The sequence below is a fragment of the Lathamus discolor genome, chromosome 1 (assembly GCF_037157495.1).
Source record: "Lathamus discolor isolate bLatDis1 chromosome 1, bLatDis1.hap1, whole genome shotgun sequence".
NCBI lineage: Eukaryota > Metazoa > Chordata > Aves > Psittaciformes > Psittacidae > Lathamus > Lathamus discolor.
In genome coordinates this window covers 89,304,701-89,323,127 of record NC_088884.1, presented here as the reverse complement: position 1 = coordinate 89,323,127, position 18,427 = coordinate 89,304,701, and the positions used below count along the sequence as shown (strand labels likewise).

Here is an 18,427-nt window from a genome sequence, read left to right as displayed (position 1 = left end):
TCAAGAATTATGAACAAAGCAATTTTAGACAATACTACATTTTTGATTTGAGCTAATATGCTACTACCCATTTTCATTTTCACCATTAAAGAGGAAGCATTTTGCTTTTGTCATGAATAAATATAATTAATAAAATGACAGAACACAAGTCTTTCCCTTACTGGCAAAGAAGTATATGTACAATTACATGGAATGCTTTCTCATTTATACGTTTATATAATTTACTTGAACACAACCAAAAGGGAAAAAAAAAAAAAAAAAAAAAAAGAAGGGGTGGGGTGGGGGGAGCATGAAATGCAAACCCAGCTATTTACAAAGTGCCTGAAAGGAAGACCAGCTTATGTGACCCTTGTGAATAACTCAATGGCTGTAATTTTGTATTAGCTCTGGCACTGAAAATATAGCCGCAAAATATATTTGTTTAGTAAAAGATATATATTTTCCCATTTATTTGTGCATTATGTTGAATTCAACCTAGCACTGAGAGCCATCCTAAAGCCTCTGCACCATTTAAGTACTACTTAACCCCTATTTTAGGAATTGAAATGGAACTGAAGTGGTACCTGACTTAAGTGAGGTCTCAAGGCAGGTGTGAATTTAACTTTTAATCCATCTTTCACCAAAACCATCAGCATTGTCCTATTGCTTTCTACAACAAAATCATTAGGTACATAGTTATTTTTAATTCTTTAGAGCTTGGAATAAGAAGCTAAAAAATAGGAGGAGAAATAAAGGTCATGTTTTAGAATCTGACCTTCAATCCCCAAGAATTTATTCTGTCTGTCTTTATAGTGTGAGTAGAAAGTCCCTTATATGGAGGAAAGCTTTTTTGTGAAAAGTTAAACTTGCAGTTTGGTTGTTAAAGAAAACTTGAAAATAACCAAGAATAGCCTTTAGTAGTAGTCCTCCATTTCAAATACTTTTGCTTCAAATAATAAAGGAACCTCTGCCTCCTATTTTAAAAAATAATATGAGCATTCAGACAAGATTTACATTGTTTCATAGTTCTAAAAAGTTGTATTTCGCTCTTTCACGAGCATGGTTTGAATCAAGAATTAGAGTTCTTAATTTAGATCTGTATTCAAACAGAAGTCAGTCAGGCCACTTAAAATGTTTAAAGTTAAATATATGCTTATATATTTGACTGCATTGTGCAAAAAAATTGACACAGACTTTTAAGTTACGCTTTGTCTTTAAAAACCGTTTGCCTACCACTGTTGGCAATAGCATCTCTAGTAACTACAATTGGAAAGGTTTTAAGGAAAACCAACTGTTGACTTTGTCTATCTACTTTAGTTAACTTGAAAACACTTCTTTTACAGTCAGTTTACTATTCCCATCTATTGAGGCCTTACAGTTTATTTAAATGTTTCCATGGCCAGAGGGGAGACAAAAACACTTAAAACATGATAGTGGAATAGGATGTACTGGCAAGAAAATGGGAAGGCAAGTATAATATTCAAGTGACACTGACTTTCAAACTCATTTGTTAAAACTGAATAGTTTTCGAGCTGTTGCTAATGCTTCAAATAATTTCTATGTCAAGGTGCGTGAAAGAAATTTGAAGACATCTAGTGGTTATTTTAAGGAAAGCAACTAAGAAAATAATTACGAAGCTGAGCTTGAAATATTGTTGATTTCAGCATTGACAGGATTAGGCCACAGGAATTCAGATACTTGAAAGTGAGTGTTTTCTAGTAGGCAAATTTGGATTGAATCCGTCTTCTGAAGTATGTCTTCGGTAGCTGCTGGTTTGCATGACAAATTAGCAAACAGGCCACACAACTGCTGAAAGGTTGCACATTGTATGTATAAAAGACTTATAAGCAACAGAGAAAATGGGGAATTATTTGTTATTTCACTGAAAGCTACTCATTACTCACTACTTTTATGGTACAGTAATTATTATGCATTCTTTGTGCAAGATAAGATACAGTATACTGTCATTGCTGCATCTCATTGTTACTTTTTTTACCATTTTTGCACATTTTCTCCTAGGACACCACATACCTGCTACAGGTTCACATTGCTACAGTCTTACATATGTAGTGTGGTTACGTGTGGGAACAATATAATTAATCTGGCTGTTACTTTTTAAGCATCTGTACTGGTTTGGTTTTGTTTGGGTTTTTTTACGAAAGTATGATGTGTGTTTTCAAGATGATCACAATGAAGAAAAGGTGGGTACAATAAATTATTTAATATTCCCAGTGTATGAGTAGAATAATAATTAGTGTCAGGTCAGCGTGGTTTGATACATACAGCAGAGGAAATAAAGTAAGATTCTCATCAAGTCGCAGACCTGAAGACTTCAGGTCTACTTGTGCTGTTCTGTGAGACTTGGCTCAAACCATGTTGCTTTGTGCCTGTGTTTTTTCACTTAGTGATCTTCTATTTTTGTTGCTTATTTATACTGAAAACTTCCTGCTTTAGGGACATGTCTACTTTCTGTACAGTGTTTAACCTGTCAGGGCCAAAGAGTCTTAATTCTTCTGAAGTTTCTGAGTTCTCATGGAGTGCAGATAATATGCCTGTATATACAAGTGCGTATGTATACAAGTATTATAGAGGGGAGGATCCCACAATTTTTTTTTCTTTAAATGTTTTACCTGACATTGTATTTTCATCCCATTCTCATCCCTATCTCTTCAAAATTCCTTTCTAATTTTGGGATGTGCTGATGAGGTCACCAGCCAAATTCAGCAGTCACTATTGTCATGCTCCTTTGAAATTTTATAGGGTGTTTTATACAGGAAAGACTGGACTTAGCTAATGGAAATGACAAAAATTTGTTACTTCATATGCAACTCTTTCTGTTTATGAACTCTGGGATAAATTACAGTTTTCTCTAGCAGAGGCTCACACTGCAGTAAGGGTTCATAGTGCAGTACAGGATGCATGCAGCTCATCAGGAATGGACGTGGATGCCTCAACATGCAACACCTCAAAATGCAGCAATTGCTGTGCTGGGATGGAGACAATGCATTGTTTTTAACTCTCTGTGTAGATCACTGTGGATCAGTATCTGTTCCTGTTTAATACACTCCTGCAATTTCTAAACTTAATTCTACAGCAAGCGTCTTGTTCTTACAATCAGCTCTTGATGATCTCAGTGCCTGAGGACTATTTATATGAATAGAATAGTTCCATGTGTTTGTTTCTTCCTGCAGTCTTTTAAAAATAATGTCTTAATTAATCATACATAGCGCTTGTTACTCATATACAGTAACCTCACTTGTGGTTCAGTATGTGTCTGGTATGTATCTGTCATGTTAATTCTGTACTGAGAAAGTATTTGTGTTAGTAACAATACTCGTCATGCATTGTTAAATAGGATTGAGTATCAACAAAGCAAATGTATGTCAAGTCCTTGTCTGATGGATTTTAAATAGTTTAAATAGTGAAATGCTAGTTTTTCTACTCGCATGTGTATAAAGCGAGCTAAATAGTTTCCTTGTTAGAAGAGGCATTCAGTAAAGGTCAGTGAACACTGTTCTTATTCCTGCTGAATTTGAATGGCTTTCCTGTTGCCCAGATAAAAATGCCTAAATACTTGGAAGTTGAAAACCATGCTTTAAACAGTATAGTTAAGGATTTGTTGTTGTTAACCTACAGAGCTTTTTGAGACTTGCCCTCTATGTTGGCAAGTTATTGGACTATCATCTATGAGACGTTAAAGGGGACAGGAATATGTTACTTAGAATTATGCAGCTCCACATATAATTCTGTTCAATGTCAAAGTGCTTCATAAATAGTGCAGATACCTAACAAGTAGTCAGTTCTTATGAAAGAAATGTAATTACTTTCATGTAAATGATTTTACAGTTACGTTCCACATCCTTCAATACCCTCCATAAAACAGAGAAATGAATGTTTATTTTCCATAGTAAATTCAGCGTAAAAGAGAGCTAGGTTAAATGATAGTGTTGTATATTCTCCTTTCCTCATGTGTAAATAAACAGTCATTCAGATTGCTCTACAAATAGCTGTCACTCCACAATAGTACAGGTTCACCCATGTGCATTTTCAGACATGCCTAAACAAAGTACACAGCTTCCTATGCCTAGTCACTTGAGTTTAAGAATGCTCACCATTGATATCAGGCTATTTCATTTACTTCTAAATTTTGTACATTAATGCCAGTCCTTGATGCTGAGAAAAAAATCAAGTCAGCGCACACACTCGTAGAACTGGGTCAAGTCACAAACCTTTTACAGCTACTAATTATTCTGTATCTACTTTCTGGTGTTTGAGGCTTCAAACACACCCAGCTCCCATTTTCAGGTTCTTTTCTGCAGCCTTTATGCTAAATTTTGTGTAGAAAAGATTAAGATCTCCAGATAATTGCTTTTCTTGAGGAGAGGAGGGTAAAACAAACCACGTACAATGTAAACATAGCACATACAAGGACAAAAAGTATCAGCACTGATTTTAGGGTTTGTACTTATAAACTTCAGCATTTTAAGCTTTTCATTTTTCTTAATGATACTTGTGGTCATTTTAATCACAATTTTTGATTCTGCTTTCTCAGTTTAATAAATGAAAATCCCAAAGATTATCAAATCCTAGCTTCTTACTTTGTCATTGAAACAGCTTTTGCAAATGTGATATTGCCCTACACAAACTGTATATTTCAGTAATACATGGCCACAGCCTCCACATTTAATATTTATCCTGTTTAAGTACTATAAAGTAATCTTATTAAAGTCAAAGTTAAATAACATATAATTGTTCTTTATGCTTTTTTTATGGTGCAGAACATTTGGATGAGGTAAATCCACAAAAATACGTATTTCTACTGTAATAAAGAAGGATCCTTGGTAGGTTTTATTAATATACTTAAAAATCAGAGCTTCCTTTAAAAATAAGTAGCTAAGCAATGAACCAAAACTCTTCCCAGAATAACAGTGGAATTCATTGTGTTCTCTGGCACCACATTTCCAGTAACTGGACTTGCTTTAGATTGCTGGAAAATTTATAATAGGTGCTGATTGGGGTATATTATTGCTACAGCAAGCACTGCTCCAGGAGCTTCATGGAAAATGTGAAAACATGAGATGAAATCCTAGCTCTGCGGTGGGCAAAGCTCCCACCACCTTAATTGTGTCCAACTTTTCATTCAGTGGTTTTGGACTTGTCAGAAGATCCACAAATGTCCTATGTGAACACACTGACCAGTCAGCCTTGAAGATCACTGGGGCTATAAATGATTCTAACTGTGTACATAAGGTTTTGCATGATCGGGACCACAGTGTGCACAGAGAAGCCAAAAAAAAGAATAGGCTGTCATCCATTTATTTGGAGTTGCACTTGTGTGTATAAGAGTAGAATTTGGTTTTGTAGTGCTACGCTTACTGATACTTACCTCAGTCAGACTTCTTGACGGGAAAAAATTACCAGGTAGCTAGCACTGAAGTGGAATGGGTGCAATAACATGACTTTCCTTTGCCCAGCTGCTCCCTTTACCCTCACACGATTTCTCAAATCAGTTCAGTTTCTCATAGCATGTTTGCCTACAGTTGAGATCTCCAAATGATACTTGCTTGCAAAATCTGAACAACTCTTTCAAACCTTCCTAATAGAAGACAAGTAAGTTTCCTGTTGTGGATTGCATTCCAATAAAATTATATTGATGGACTTCAGATTTTAATTGACTACTTTACTTTGAATTTAATGGTTAATTATGTGTATTATTGCATTCTACAACATAGATGAAGCTGTTCTGTAAGGAAAAAAAGCCTATGTAGATTGCTTTTCATACTGAACATATGTTGACGCATGTAACTGATCGGTAGCTGACTAACCTGACTAATTTCCATGGTTTCATCCAGCTTTACTCTTGAAATTCCTGTGATCAGCTGAGCAAATAAAAAATATCCCAAATTTAAAACATGACCACTATAAAGTTTTCCAAATTATAAGACTTTTAATAGGATTTTTGCTGTTCATAGGCCCATACATTATGTAATTCAGAAAACAAACATTTCTTCTGAGAGTTGGTCATATGCTCTGACAAATCCTTGACAATGAGTAAATGAAATAAAAAGCCCTTTATTAAACAAACAAACAAAACCGAAGAAAACAAAACCAAACCATCACCACCAAAAAACACCCATCCAAAACAAAACAAAACAAAAAAAAAACCCAACAGATTTTTGACAAGAAAATATTATGGTGATAAGAAAAAAGTATACTCATGTGATGATATGTGCTTATGAATACTTCAAGATATGCTGTACTTAGTTATTATGATGAGCATATTATTAGGGTTGGCATTTTAGCGCTAAGTTGAGAAATAAATACTAGAGTTTAGTTTAAAACTAAAGTTCAATGGCAAACTCTTCAAAAGCGTAATTTTGTGGGTACTCAGTATTTTGGGTTGAATGAGGCATGAGTTTCATCTGCAAGGAAAGGAAAAAGGAGAGATGCATGAAAACAGCCTGTCTTTTCATTATTTTGAGGGGGATTGAATTAGAAATATTAATATTCCTGCCTGACAGTTTTCAACCAGAACTTTGTGCTTTGAGTCAAACCAGCATTTTTCATTAACCCTGAGAGAGCAGAGGAAGTTAACATAAAAATATAGTGTACAGGTGACATAAAAATAGCAGGGGCTGCAGGTGATTTGACAGAGACAATTAAGGTTCAAAACTGAATTTTTAAAAGTTCGGAATGGTCTAAAAAACCAGAATTAAACCAGCAAGTTTTGTCTTCATATGAATATATATTCATCGTACACAGAAATCCAAATCTTAGGAATGGTATGGACCTCTGCCTTGTTCAGCTATTTCCTTTAGGCAGAAATAGCTTCCTTTTTATGGCGCATAAGCCATTACTGCTTAATCTAGGCTAAATGCTGCGTAAAATATGAGAATATTGATATAGGGGAACACTAAAGGTGCACTCATGTCCGCTGTATGAACAGGTCTAAAGTTACTATCTTTGCAGTGTCCTCTTCAAATATGTATTAATTCCTGAGGACTTTTAATTTGCATCATTCACTATGTTTTTATTTTCGTTTTACAGAGAAATGGTTAATGCATGGTTTGCTGACAGAGTTTACACCATCCCAGTCTGCAAGGAAGGAACCAAGTCCCAGAGTGAATTCTGTGCTTGTCACCAGCCTGTCTGTGGCGAGACCACCAACCCTGGGGCCCCAGTGAGGAAAATCTCTGCTTCTGAATTTGACAGACCCTTAAGGCCGATTTTTGTCAAGGATTCAGTAGGAGCAGTGAGCTTCCTCTCTGGCTCTGAAAAGAAAGAACAGATGCCTCTGCAATCTCCAAGAATTGAGACCAGTGCAGGGGATCAGTTCTCAAGACTATTAGAACTTGTGAAAGATATTTCTAGTCACTTAGATGTCACAGCGCTGTGCCATAAAATTTTCCTACATATTCATGAGCTTATAGCAGCTGATCGCTATTCCCTCTTCTTGGTCTGTGAGGACAGCTCTAATGAGAAGTTTCTTGTAAGCCGACTGTTTGATGTGGCAGAAGGCTCCACCCTGGAAGAAGCTTCCAACAGCTGCATTCGCCTGGAGTGGAACAAGGGCATTGTTGGGCATGTGGCAGCTATAGGCCAACCTCTGAACATCAAGAATGCCTATGAGGTAAACCAACAAAATTTATCTTGAACAATTCTTGAAAAAAGAAAAAGCCATATTATCAGCTGTTGTGATATTGCCATTTTAGTACATATATTTAGAGTTATAGTGATTTAAACCAGTCAAGATGCAAACCGGATACCAAGCTTTTGGTTAGAATTTATGTATAATAGATACATGCTTATACAGAAATATGTAGCTATGACTAGCTAACATCAAAATAAATTGTATAAGTTTGACATTGGCAGTCACATATCAGCCCCATTTGAACGTGCTAAATGCACACCAGTATTTGCATTTTTATCTTTGGACACTTAAATGATTACATTTCTGCTTGTAAGGACGTAAGATGCTTCTGCACCAAAATGAATTAATTTGTGAGTGTAGTTGTCTGCAAAACTGGAGTACTGTGACTAAAAATACTTCATTCTATCATATCTGAGATACAAAGAATAGGAGCTGAATGACCAAGAACCGGGTAAACAGTTTGAACTCTAAGAGGTCTCCCAAATGAAACTACAGTCTGCAATTTGAGTTATTTAATATAAGGCCAGATGAAAAAAGGAAGAGAATCCAGTACTGGGAGAGGATACGTCTTACGTTTCAGCTTAACATCTCTTCATGCGAGGTTCTTTGGATATGTTCATATTGTATTTTGAATTTAGGGAAATTTTAATTAATTAACTAGTAAAGGCATAAAGAGCTGAAAATTACTGCTTCATATCTCAATTAATCCGAGCATGTTTACAGAACCAGGTAACATTACTGAGTGGATTTTTCAGAAGCAAAAATGAGCGCTTTGATTTTATATGGGTTTATTTTCAATGCTTGTTTGCTGCCTCAGAAACTGCCTAAAAAAATTGCTAAGTGCATGCTTCCAGCAGGACATCATCTGTACTGGTGGTTTAAAAGTTCATTCTTGAATTGGGTCTATCATGCTCAACTTGAAATTATTTACCAGAGAAAGAACAGCAGCCTTTAAAAACAGTCTGTTTTATTTTATTAAGTATTAAAAAAAAAATAAATAAAATCTGAGTTTTGTAACAATACTCCACTGAAAAAAAGTGAAACAAGCACTCTCTGGTAAAAGCAAAAACACTAACCACCTTCAGGAAACTTTGTTCCTTTATGGACTTATGTCTTTGAGTGTATTTCTGTAATTTCTGCTTGATGATAAAAGCTATACCAGGGATGTTTAGTCAGTGTATACATTTTATTATAATGATGGTCTAGGCCGGAAAAGGCTTCTCCTAGCGTTTGCGTGTTTTGGGTTTTTTTCAGTTCTTTCTGGCTGTTACATTTATCCACAGGAAATCATGTTCCACATGCATGCTTTTTTGTTGTTGTTTTAACACACTGATAGTAACAACTTCATATAATTATTAGCTAGTAAGGGAACCTTTGTTATCCTGGGTAACATTTAAGTCAAATATTGTACTTTTCTTAACCTTTAAACCAGGAAAGAAAAATAACTTTTCTATAGGCAAGTAGTCAAATAATACTGTTTTTTTCTTTCTCTTGTACCAGGATCCAAGATTCAATGCAGAAGTTGACCAGATCACAGGGTATAAGACTCAGAGTATTCTCTGTATGCCAATAAAGAATCATAGGGAAGAGGTAAGTTGCAGTATTGAGATTACTTCATATAATACTATTTTCAGATATATTAATGCTTTAAACTTCTATTAGCTGGCAGTCATTATCTTGCAGTATAAAACCATCTCTTTTTTTAAAAAAAAAGACTGTTTATGTTTACTTGAAATTTAACAATATCATATCTAGTTTCAGTAATGTAAGCCAAAGGGAATTGTAAAGAAGAGTTTAATCCCAGATGCAAAAGTAGAATACTTGTATTTAATTCGAGAAGTGCTGTTCCCCGTTCCTGTACCAAGTATCTGTCAGCATTAAAGCTCTCTGAATACTTACTGGTCTAACTCAGTGCATTCTCAGATTGCAATTAAGAGTTACTGTACTTCAGCTTAGCTTGTATCTATGTTATTTCTCTAGAGGACACAAATTGGGTTTTACCATTGTCTTAAGAGGCTGTGTTTTACATTCTATAAATTTATTACTTATGAGCTAAGAAACATGGTAAGTGCTTAGCATAAGGCATTGGAAAACACATGGTATCAATGTGATTCAGAAAATTCATCCACAAGTAAAGTAACTTGTATCACTCCTAATTTAAAACAATGTGAATCTGATCATTGAACGCTTGTAGGTATTTCCCATCCATGCTACTTCTTATGTAAATTCTCTCTTTCTGTCTGATGCTATTACTGTAGGGAGAATTCTTAGTATCATAGAATCATAGCATAGTTAGGGTTGAAAAGGACCTCAAGATCATCTAGTTCCAACCCCCCTGCCATGGGCAGGGACAACACACACTAAACCATGTCACCCAAGGCTTTGTCCAGCCTGGCCTTGAACACCACCAGGGATGGAACATTCACAGCTTCTTTGGGCAACCCATCCCAGTGCCTCACCACCCTCACAGTAAAGAACTTCTTCCTTATATCTAACCTGAACTTTCCCTGTTTAAGTTTGAACTCATTACCCTTTGTCCTGTCACTACGGTCCCTTATGAAAAGTCCCTCCCCAGCATCCCTGTAGGCCCCCTTTGGATACTGGAAGGCTGCTCTGAGGTCTCCATCTCTCTACTCTTCTCCAGGCTGAACAGCCTGAGTTTTCTCAATCTGTCTTCATACAGGAGGTGCTTGAGCTTCGTCATCATCCCCGTGGCCCTCCTCTGGACTTGTTCCAACAGTTCCATGTCTTTCTTATGTTGAGGACACCAGAACTGCACACAATACTCCAAATGAGGTCTCACGAGAGCAGAGCAGAAGGGCAGGATCACCTCCCTCGACCTGCTGGTCATGCTCCTTTTGATGCAGCCCAGGATACGGTTGGCCTTCTGGGCTGCGAGCACACACTGCCGGCTCATGTTCATTTTCTCATCTACCAACACCCCCAAGTCCTTCTCCACAGGGCTGCTCTGAATCTCTTCTCTGCCCAACCTGTAGCTGTGCCTGGGCTTGGCCCAACGCAGGTGTAGGACCTTGCACTTTGCTTGGGTGAACTTCATGAGGTCCTTATTAAGGAATAATGATGCCTTCTTGCACTATTTGACGAGTGAAATCAGTATAGTCAATGAAAGTGAACGGAAAAAAAGTGAGGTCCACTGTTTCACTTAGGGATCCTAAACGCAGTAGCCTTCAGGCACATCACTAGTTCTTAGAATGCTCACAGAGTGTAAGGTGCACTGTAAGGTATGTCAGAGCTTCAAGATGGACAGTTTCTTTACTGTAATTCCTTTATTTTTTTCAGAGTACTTATAGTTTGTGTCCAGAAAGCTCAAACTCCAAAAAGAAATGCTGCCAAGATTGGTTTGAAGACATCATACTTTCTTTTTCTTGCTCTTCCATCTTTCACTCTTCTTATAGAATGTGTCACCTTGACTCTGACTGCACTGAAAATCTTTTCATTAAATAAATTGATTAAACTCTTGATTTAACTTGTCTGTTGAATTAAGATTCTAGCTGACCCAGATGATCAGCCAGAACTTTCTTTTCTCACCTACTGCTAATTTTGGTTTAAAATATTTTTTTCAATTCTTCCAAGGACAGAACTTGATCCTCTCCTGCTTAAAGGACTTCCCCTTTCTAACCGGCAGCAGCCACTGCTGGCCCTGGGCCAGCTGATGAGCAAAGCAGATGTTGTGTGTAGAGCTATTGGGGACCAGTGATCCATGTCAAGCTGACGCAAGGCTTTAAATTTACCTATTCCATCACATTTACTTTCTGTTAAAAAAAAATGCTATTCTGTATGTAATTTGGATCAGGAATGAATGACAAGATCCTGCTAGCCAGGCAGTGTGAAAGTAGTTACTTCTCACTGGGTCATGCTGGTAGGTGGAGAAAGGAGTAAGAGCTGTACTATGTTGGTCCAATACACCATGACTTACAGGGTGAACAAACCTGCAATTGGCCATATCTTTAGCTAGCTTTCTACTCCTAAGTGCATCAGCAAGTGGAAATGAAGCAGGAGTTGGTATACTTCGAAATGTTCAGCCGACCTTCAGTTTGAGGAGCGTATTACACTCCACTCATAGGCAGTAATTTGAAGGGGCTAAATTATAATATTTCTTACAGGAAAGGATGGCACTTTTAGATTTTTTTCTGATTTTAAAGTCTCTATCAGAAATTTTTTCTCCCTTTCACACCATCACGTTTCTGGAGAGATGTGGGAGTGAGTCAATCAGTCCTCAATTTGCCATGTGCATTCTGCTGCTTTTTCTGTTTAAACCTCCTCTCTCCTCCCACCGTCCCCACCTCTCCCAAGAAAATACAAAACCAAACTGCCTCTGTTAAAAAATAAGATAAAATAAAATAAAAAAGATAAGATTTAAAAATCTTCAAAGCCCCCCTAGTAATGCTGTCTAGTAAATGCTGCCTTAGCCCAAGATGTCAGCAACAACAGTCAAAAGATGATTCAGGAAGACATCAAAAAATAAACACTGAGAAGATCCTGCCCCTCTATTCTGCTCTTGTGAGACCTCACCTGTTGTATTGTGTGCAGTTCTGGTGTCCTCAACATAGAAAGGACATGGAACTGTTGGAACAAGTCCAGAGGATGCCACGAGGATGATCAGGGGACTGGAGCACATCCCGTATGAAGATAGGCTGACGAAGTTGTGGCTGTTCAGCCTGGAGAAGAGAAGGCTGCGTGGAGACCTCATAGCAGCCTTCCAGTACCTGAAGGGGGCCTACAGGGATGCTGGGGAGGGACTCTTCATCAGGGACCGGAGTGACAGGACAAGGGTTAATGGGTTAAAACTTAAATAGGGGAAGTTTAGATTGGTTATAAGGAGGAAATTCTTTCCTGTTAGGGTGGTGAGGCACTGGAATGGGTTGCCCAGGGAGGTTGTGAGTGCTCCATCCCTGGCAGTGTTCAAGGCCAGGCTGGACGAAGCCTTGGGTGACATGGTTTAGTGTGAGGTGTCCCTGTGCATGGCAGGGGGGTTGGAACTAGATGACCTTGAGGTCCTTTACAACCCTAACTATTCTATGATTCTATGATTCTAAGTGAAGCAACTGAGGTTTTGTGTGTGTGTGTTTGTTTAGTATTAATACTATTTCTTTTTTAAACAAAAGAGTAATTGAAAGGAAGAAAAATCTCATGCTGATTATTAAATCCTCTGTGCCTGCTAAAGTATGGAGGTTTTTCCAGTAGATGGTTTTGACATTTGCTGCCTATATTTCCATAAGGCATGTGGGAAACCAAAGTCTTACTTAAAAATAACAGCTAGTAAGAAATTCCATAGATGAAAAGAAGAAAACAGTTTAATTCACAGAAGAGCTCATAAAAAGGACCCAGGAACTAGTATCAGTGAGAAAAAAGCAGTGCAATAAGAGGACTTTAACTCCACACAGATGTGCATGAAGAATGGAATTATGTTCACTTAATAGTAAAAGAGCTTTTCTTAATCCCCTAATCAACCTATTCTTTTTGACAGAAATGCCACAGACACATTGCATTTCAGATGCAGAAAATTCTGCTGGTTATGTTCTTTAAGATCAAATCATAGGGGCTTGCATAGTGTCAGCTTTATGAAGAGTTCTCTTTTTCCCATGAGAAATTACAAATGCGAAGTGACTGAGCTTTGCATCTCACTTCAGGGGCTTTGAACAGACTCCTGATATCTGGAAACCCCTCCTACACAATCTCTAATAACTAAACAGAAATTATTTCAATCCTATCATATGGATTGAAAGGATTATCAGGTGATGTTTTCTGGCATGCAAGGCTGTATCATTTGCTAGTTATCACTGTTGAAGAAAACAAGGAGGAAGAAAGGCCTTGGGTAACCTGAATTGTATTCTATGTAACAATTAAAACATAGTGGTTCTAAGTCAAATAATTTAATCATTTGTTCCTGTATTCACATTTGTCATAAGGTGAATTGAAGCCATAGCAAAGACTGCATTTTGATCCTTGAAAGTTTTCTCTTCTGGTGATTCTTCTGAAAGAGCAGATATATATTTATCTAGACATCAGTATGTAAGACTTGCTACTTGGATTATCAACATGTATCAGAGAACACATCAAACCTTTCAAAACAGACTGAATTTGTACCCTCAGTAGTACAAAAGCCACCAATTAAAAGTTAATATTAGCCAGCCTGTACCACAGTTATCATGGTTATTTCTTTTGCAAGAGGAAGCTGGTATTGCTGGCCACAGGCTTTAGCTGCAGCTGTTAATGCTAACAATTTCAGTGCTTATATAGAAAACAGGGTCTTACCACTACTGGCAGAAGACCTAAGTTTGTGGCAGGTCTGCCCTGTGTATCTCAAAAAGCAGCTTTTCTTTCCTGGTGCGACCTTAAACCTTTATTTTTTTAGAAGCTATAAATGCTACTCATTTGCATTCTAGAGCTCCTTTAATAAAGTCAGTAAATGCAGTGGCACTTTCTTCTGATTTCATTTGGTGTTAAATTCATTTATTTCATTTTTTCAGCTGTGCAAAATAATTTCCATAAAATTCAATTCAGTTTAATTTCTACTCAAATCTGTAGGATTTTCTCATATGGGAACTGTTAGCTGAATTAATTGAGAGCTAATCTTCCAGGCTCTGAGAGTGTACGATTGAACTTCCTACTAATTGGCTAGGGAAATGTTTTATTTTGGCAATGCTCACTCCAATAGTTTAGTTTCTTGTTTACTTTGTCTTATTATCTCTTGTCTCTAGGAAGCTCTTTCCAACAAATTAGGGGTGCTACTCTATTTACAACAGCCTTTAAAAATATCCTATTGAATTTTATTGATTAAAATGTGACCAAGCATGTTACTCTTAGCCAGCTAAGTTATTCTCTCCCACAGTGAATCCTTCAGGTATAATACATCCCAGTCACTGCAGTATAGCATAGATCTAGCCAATTGTCCTGGGCTCAGCTGTAACTTCAAGCAGCTGACTCAAGTTCCAGAAGCATTCTTGCTGCAGGATTATGGAGATCAGTAATTTGCTTCTTGGGTGGATTTTCAGCTTATGTTGAGACATGTTACAGTAGCTAGACAGCTGGAAATCATGCTGGCTACTGCTGGCAGGAATGATAGAAGAGGATGTGAAAGTTTTGATGATTAAAAACGAAAGCCTGTAAATATAGTTCTGTCCCTGCAGGGTAATTTTACAGGCTTGAATCAAACCCCTGCAAGACCAGGATAGCAAAGTAAAGTTAAAACCACTTGGTCTGTCTCCTGAAGTGCATTCCCATCTTTAAACTGAGATATGAGTTGCGTTTCCCTCTTCCCGTTGCCATTTCTTGGCTTACTGTAATTTTTCTTCATGTGCCAGCCAAATAAATAAAAAACCAACCATATCTTCTTAGGAAGCAAAATTATACTACTTACATTTTTATGTCAAGTCATCTGAAATGAAAACCAACTATAAAGGACAGTAGCTGTCTGTAGAGCTGAACAACTTTCACAGAGTTAGGCCTGTGATCATGTGCAAAAAATTGCAGCATGAAGCAATCCAGATAAAATTCAGAGCACAGTCATCAACACTGAAGTCATCCGTCATCGCCTGCTGGGTAGTACTCTAGGTAGCCTGCTACTTTTGGAGGCAGGAGTCAGCTATTGCAAGAAAATAGTAAAAATAAAACTCTGATAATTAGAAAAAAAATCTCTCCTTGTAATGTGGATCAGGCTTTATTAAATAGGATAGCTAGTACAGACTGAGAAGAAAGATTACAGAACAAGTAGCAACACTGGAAGATGACCTCTGTTGCCAGCAAGAATGCAATTAGGAATGCAATTAGAAATTTTACTACATCAGATGTGGTAAAAAGGTGTGGAACTGACTCAGTAATTGTTGGAGGGTTTTTTTCTCCCTTCTTGGGACTAAGTAATAGTAAGATAGTAAGTGATAGAGAACAATTCCATCATCAAAATTGCTTTTTGTTTCATGGTGTATGTCTCTCTTTCATGATCTGAATGGAAAATACCAAAGTACTTGGTTTCTGACCCAAGGGGAATTTTTCCAAATGACTTCAAAGAAAGCTGGATCGCTAAGGTACTTTACATACAGCGTGTTCCTTTCTGCTCCTTCTTATGTGCTTTCAATACAGCAAACCTGGATGAAGGCTGTTGTTAGGAACTGCTTGACTACTATAGATACACCTTGCTCTGTAATCTCTTCAATTAAAGCTTATGAAAAAGAGCACATAGCACTAAACAGCTCACTGGTTACTTTAGGGATTAAGTCATAAACTCACAGGTATCAAAGTATAAGCAGATAATTATTTCAGTCTTTCTTCTCCCTCAGTCTTGTTTTATTTCAGTCTAGTCTTCTACCATAAGCTTTTCTAGTGGTCATCCCCTTTGCCTAGCTGGTTTTATCCTCTTTCCTTCCTACTGGTTTTGACATGGGTGACCAAGAAATACGCGGGATAGTTCTGTAGGCATAGTAAGAGAATGACAAGAAATCATACATACATATCTCTGCTTTATTGCTACAGGATTCAACTTTCACAGAAGTTCAGTCAGTGACTGCCTGTTAGAGAACTGAAGACACATAAAATATTGTGCATAAGTTACTTAAAACCAGCTTTGTTAGACTGTAATAGGGCTTTCATGAGCAAGTGTTTGAGTGGACTGTCATGTTTTTTTTACAATTCTCCAAGCTTTATCTCAGATATGACTTGTTTATTGCCACAAAGATTTCACACTTTCTATGTGCCTGTTAGCTGAATAAATTCTCTGTATAGCTGAACTCAGAGCAGTAGTTCACCTTTGATTCAAATTTTCCACTGGTGTGAACATAATTCCTAGATAAGAGATTCAGAGATTAGGCCTACTGTTATTTTAGATTTGTCTACAGTAAGTTTTAAAAATGAGGATTTGAGTTTCATACTATGTTTAGTATTCTCTAAAATGGAGGCGTATGTCCTCCATGGCCTAAAATACTACCACATGATTTGCTTTTTTCCTAATTACATAATTACTCTAGTAACAGGAACAGATCCTCTTGAGTTTCCTGCATCTCCTCCTAAATACCCCGTAGTAGGCAAGACTTCAATGGCTAAATAATATCCAAGCTTTTACTCATTACTGTCTTTATGCCACATTCTGCAGAATTTAGTGGCATTTACTGGAATTTTTACTGCTATATATGAGGCCAGAATTTAGACCAGTTTAATTTTTAAAACTGTTCTGCATGGAAAAAATGGCACACACTACAAAGTCGTCTTTAAAAGCTTAAAATGCAGCTGAAACAACAAAAAGGTTTGCATCTGCACAGAATGTTTATCATCATCAGGACAAATGTGAATTTTTAGCAGGTTTATTCTCATTACTCCCTCCCTCTTGAGTTAAAAGTTTTTATTAAAAGATGTTGACAAAGATCTAAAAATAACCAAATGCTCCTAGAACACATGCCTTTGTTAATGTATCCGAAACCTGTAGTGCTAACAAAGGGAGCCTCATTAGTCTTTCTGTTATATTAATATTGTCCTTTAACTGTTTTTTATACTTTTGTTTAAACACCACAGACTTGCCTTTCATGGAGAGGATAGGTTTATAAAAGATGAAAGTACTCACCTTTTGGATGCATTAAGGAGCCTCTGACCTCATGAAAGTTGTCTTAGCTCATGCTGGATCAAAACTGAAAAAGATAAATACAAATATAATAAAATACCCACAGAAGACAGTAGTATGAGAAAAGGCCTAACTATTGAACTCTGCACATGTAGATTAACAGAAACACGTATTGACTGATTAAAGATTTCTTAGTCTGCTACAGAAGTACACAAGACTAATTGTACATCTTTACTACAATAAGAAAGTTTGCAGTTTAAGAAATATTCCTCACAGAAGTAAATGAGGGTTTGACTGTGGGGAAAGCTGGGTTGTATGGAATGACAGTTAAGCTTTATTTCAGACAGATGTTTTTTAGCCCACAGTTGGCAGTGATTCACAACGCAGAACAATGACCTTATTTGTAACATCAGTATTTTGTGAAGGCTAGGCTGAGAGATAGTAAATTGTCTTCTTTTCCATTACAAAAATAAAACCGTTTGCCTTCCTTCAGTTTAACAATCATGAATTTAATGATTTAACAGCTTTTTAAATTTGCACACCACACAGTTTTCTTCCGACACCGTTTATCCCCAAAAAGCAAGTTCACATCTTGCGCAGTTCTTACATTCATTGGATCTCAAACAAAGGAAGTTCTTTGCAGCTTTGTCAATAATTTGTTTTAAAAGTGCCAAAAAATCTGAAAAGAATTGGAAGTGTTGCATATGCTTCATGGCTTCTTACCATGTAACCTTTCATGTTATTGTATAAGTCTAGGTGGTTTCATCTGTGCTAGCACATTCTAGCCTCTGAGTTTACTGCAGAGCAGATTTACTGAGGTTAGCAGAAGATAAGATCCAGCCATTTAAATAAAGGGTCTAGCTGTAAGGAAGCGCAGGGTTTTAGTGAGTGATTTCCAGCTCCTCCCAGTTTCCAGCCTCCGTTTCCCACTGTTCGCTCTGGTGCTACTTGTTTCTTTCAGGTCTGTCTTAACCTAAATCCATTCTGGGTGCTGCTCTTCAGCTTGATACTGTAAACTGTGGGATTCTGTTCTGGGTACCACTATAAGTAATGGCTCAGATATAATTGTCCCCACTCTGCACTTGGCACCTTCCTCAGAAGGTACCATGGTACCTTTCACATCCATCCTGATAAACAGCATTGAGTTCACCCCACTCTCAAGTTACAGAAATCTGTAATTACTCACTGACAGAACATTGAATTTTTTTTTTTTTTTTTTACTTTACAGA

At 37.1% G+C, this 18,427-nt stretch overlaps 1 protein-coding gene and 1 long non-coding RNA gene across 9 annotated transcripts in view; one reads left to right on the top strand and one right to left on the bottom strand.

Moving 5' to 3' along the window:
* PDE5A (phosphodiesterase 5A) overlaps positions 1-18,427 on the top strand; it is a 62,795-nt gene that overhangs the window by 7,044 nt on the left and 37,324 nt on the right. For 6 of the 8 annotated variants that reach the window (XM_065685695.1, XM_065685688.1, XM_065685711.1 and 3 more), the window contains exons 2-3: positions 7,027-7,609; positions 9,131-9,220. In XM_065685695.1, coding sequence (XP_065541767.1) covers positions 7,027-7,609; positions 9,131-9,220 — 673 coding nt within the window. Of the gene's footprint in view, positions 1-4,739; positions 4,821-7,026; positions 7,610-9,130; positions 9,221-18,427 lie in introns of those variants that run through there. The other 2 variants (XM_065685730.1, XM_065685748.1) reach the window with 2 other exon arrangements.
* The window catches only part of LOC136017469 (uncharacterized), a 63,742-nt gene continuing 51,271 nt past the window's right edge, over positions 5,957-18,427 (bottom strand). The window contains exons 4-5 of the long non-coding RNA XR_010613940.1: positions 17,202-17,265; positions 5,957-7,602 (exon numbers count right to left, since the gene is read on the bottom strand). This is a non-coding gene — a long non-coding RNA (uncharacterized LOC136017469). The remainder of the gene's footprint in view (positions 7,603-17,201; positions 17,266-18,427) is intronic.